Source organism: Mizuhopecten yessoensis, unplaced genomic scaffold (genome assembly GCF_002113885.1).
Source record: "Mizuhopecten yessoensis strain PY_sf001 unplaced genomic scaffold, ASM211388v2 scaffold10179, whole genome shotgun sequence".
NCBI classification, from domain to species: domain Eukaryota; kingdom Metazoa; phylum Mollusca; class Bivalvia; order Pectinida; family Pectinidae; genus Mizuhopecten; species Mizuhopecten yessoensis.
The window spans coordinates 19,346-22,400 of NW_018408418.1; the positions used below are offsets into that span (position 1 = coordinate 19,346).

Sequence of the window (3,055 nt, forward strand, 5' to 3'; positions counted from 1 at the left end):
AAGTGACATTAACCCTGTACCAGGGACATTAACCCTGTATTTGTGACATTTACCCTGTATTTGTGACATTAACCCTGTACCTGTGACATTAACCCTGTACCGGTGACATTAACCCTGTATTAGTGACATTAACCCTGTATTTGTGACATTAAGCCTGTACTGATGACATTAACCCTGTATTTGTGACATTAACCCTGTACCTGTGACATTAACCCTGTATTTGTGACATTAACCCTGTATTTGTGACACTACCCCTGTACCGGTGACATTAAACCTGTACCTGTGACATTTACCCTGTACTGATGACATTTATCCTGTACCGGTGACATTTACCCTGTACTGATGACATTAACCATGTACTGATGACATTTACCTTGTACTGATGACATTAACCCTGTACCTGTTACATTAACCCTGTACCGGTGACATTATCCCTGTATTTGTGACATTAACCCTGTCCGGTGACATTTACCCTGTACTGATGACATTAACCATGTACTGATGACATTTACCTTGTACTGATGACATTAACCCTGTACCTGTTACATTAACCCTGTACCGGTGACATTATCCCTGTATTTGTGACATTAACCCTGTCCGGTGACATTTACCCTGTACTGATGACATTAACCATGTACTGATGACATTTACCTTGTACTGATGACATTAACCCTGTACCTGTGACATTAACCCTGTATTTGTGACATTAACCCTGTCCGGTGACATTTACCCTGTACTGATGACATTTACCTTGTACTGATGACATTAACCCTGTACCTGTTACATTAACCCTGTACCGGTGACATTATCCCTGTATTTGTGACATTAACCCTGTCCGGTGACATTTACCCTGTACTGATGACATTTACCTTGTACTGATGACATTAACCCTGTACCTGTTACATTAACCCTGTACCGGTGACATTATCCCTGTATTTGTGACATTAACCCTGTCCGGTGACATTTACCCTGTACTGATGACATTAACCCTGTACCAGTGACATTAACCCTGTATAGGTGACATTAACCCTGTATCGGTTTCATTTACCCTGTACTGATGACATTAACCCTGTACCGGTGACATTAATCCTGTATCTGTGACATTAACCCTTTATTTGTGACATTAACCCTGTTTTTGAGACATTAACCCTGTATTTGTGCCATTTACCCGGTACCGGTGACATTAACCCGGTATTTGTGACATTCATCCTGTTTTTGTGACATTAACCCTGTACTTGTGACATTAACCCTGTACCGGTGACATTAATCCTGTATCTGTGACATTAACCCTTTATTTGTGACATTAACCCTGTTTTTGAGACATTAACCCTGTATTTGTGCCATTAACCTGGTACCGGTGACATTAACCCGGTATTTGTGACATTAATCCTGTTTTTGTGACATTAACCCTGTACTTGTGACATTAACCCTGTATCTGTTGCATTTACCCTGTACTGATTACATTAATCCTGTACCGGTGACATTACCCCTGTATCTGTGACATCAACCCTGTACTTGTGACATTAACCCTGTACCGGTGACATTAACCCTGTACCTGTGACATTAACCCTGTATTTGTGACATTAACCCTGTATCTGTGACATTAACCTTGTATTTGTGACATTAACCCTGTATTTGTGACAGTAACCCTGTATTTGTGACATTTACCCTGTACCGGTGACATTAACCCTGTACCTGTGACATTAACCCTGTATCTGTGACATCAACCCTGTACTTGTGACATTAACCCTGTATCGGTTGCATTTACCCTGTACCGGTGACATTAACCCTGTATCTGTGACATCAACCCTGTACTGATGACATTAATCCTGTACCTGTGACATTAACCCTGTATTAGTGACATTAACCCTGTATTTGTGACACTAACCCTGTATCTGTGACATTAACCTTGTATTTGTGACATTAACCCTGTATTTGTGACATTAACCCTGCATCTGTGGCATTTACCCTGAACTGATGACATTAACCCTGTACCTGCGACATTAACCCTGTACCGGTGACATTAACCCTGTATCTGTGACATCAACCCTGTACTTGTGACATTAACCCTGTATCGGTTGCATTTACCCTGTACCTGTGACATTAACCCTGTACCGGTGACATTAACCCTGTACCAGTTGTGACCTGTTGATTACCTCCTCGTGTTGTGACCTCAGTGTAAGGTAGCCAGGATGGTGCTCTGTATCCATCGTCATGGGAGCCGGGGGATGGACACACACATTGTTCTTGCAGTAGATAATTTCCCCGTCTAGGGGCGGGTGTTTTGGGGAGTCAGAACCTATCCCCAGAAGGTTTGAGGCCTTCTTGAATATGGTGCTGAAAGCCATCATAGGATCCATGGACAAAAGGGACGTGTTAACACGGCTGGATTTACATAGTGTGCAGACAGACCCTGGACAACAAACAACTGCCCACTCCTCCTACAAAACAAATTGAAAAAAAATAAACATCTTTAAGGACTTCTCACCCGTCGTAATACACATGCTTTTTTTGTCATATTTTTGTGTCGTCATTTCCATATTGTGTATCGGTCATTTCAATGCCGTGGTGTAAATTATAGTAACCCCGGGTAAATAATAGTAACCCCGGGTAAATTATAGTAACCCTGGGTAAATAATAGTAACCCCGGGTAAATTANCGACATATGTCAACAACCAATATCACACATACTACTTCAGAAATAAAACTTCCAATATAACAAACACATAAATGGACTCACAGAAAAACACTGACATGAGATCAGACGATTTCAGGAAAGTCCTATGTTAAGGTCATATGTGTAGGTCATATGTGAAGCACATGGGATACGGACTGATGTGTTTTGAGTACCGACATCAAATGTATGTAAACACCAGTTCACAAGTTTGAGGTAAATCATTTTTTTACAAATGCAGTACTCTGTGTAAACAGTGTTTGGTAAAATATCAAGATTCCTATGAAAATTGGTGCACATGAGTGAGAATGGCATAAATATACCATGTGATAGTCGCTAGCTACATATGTACCTGAAATGTAAATATACCATGTGATAGTC

General features: G+C 40.9%; 1 protein-coding gene across 1 annotated transcript in view; it reads right to left on the minus strand.

Moving 5' to 3' along the window:
- LOC110459663 overlaps positions 1-2,436 on the minus strand; it is a gene marked incomplete at its 3' end in the record, with an annotated part of 17,979 nt that extends 15,543 nt beyond the window's left edge. Inside the window, exon 1 of the mRNA XM_021512020.1 lies at positions 2,157-2,436. Within this exon, the coding sequence (XP_021367695.1) occupies positions 2,157-2,360 (204 nt within the window). The remainder of the gene's footprint in view (positions 1-2,156) is intronic.
- Positions 2,437-3,055: the final 619 nt, after the last annotated feature.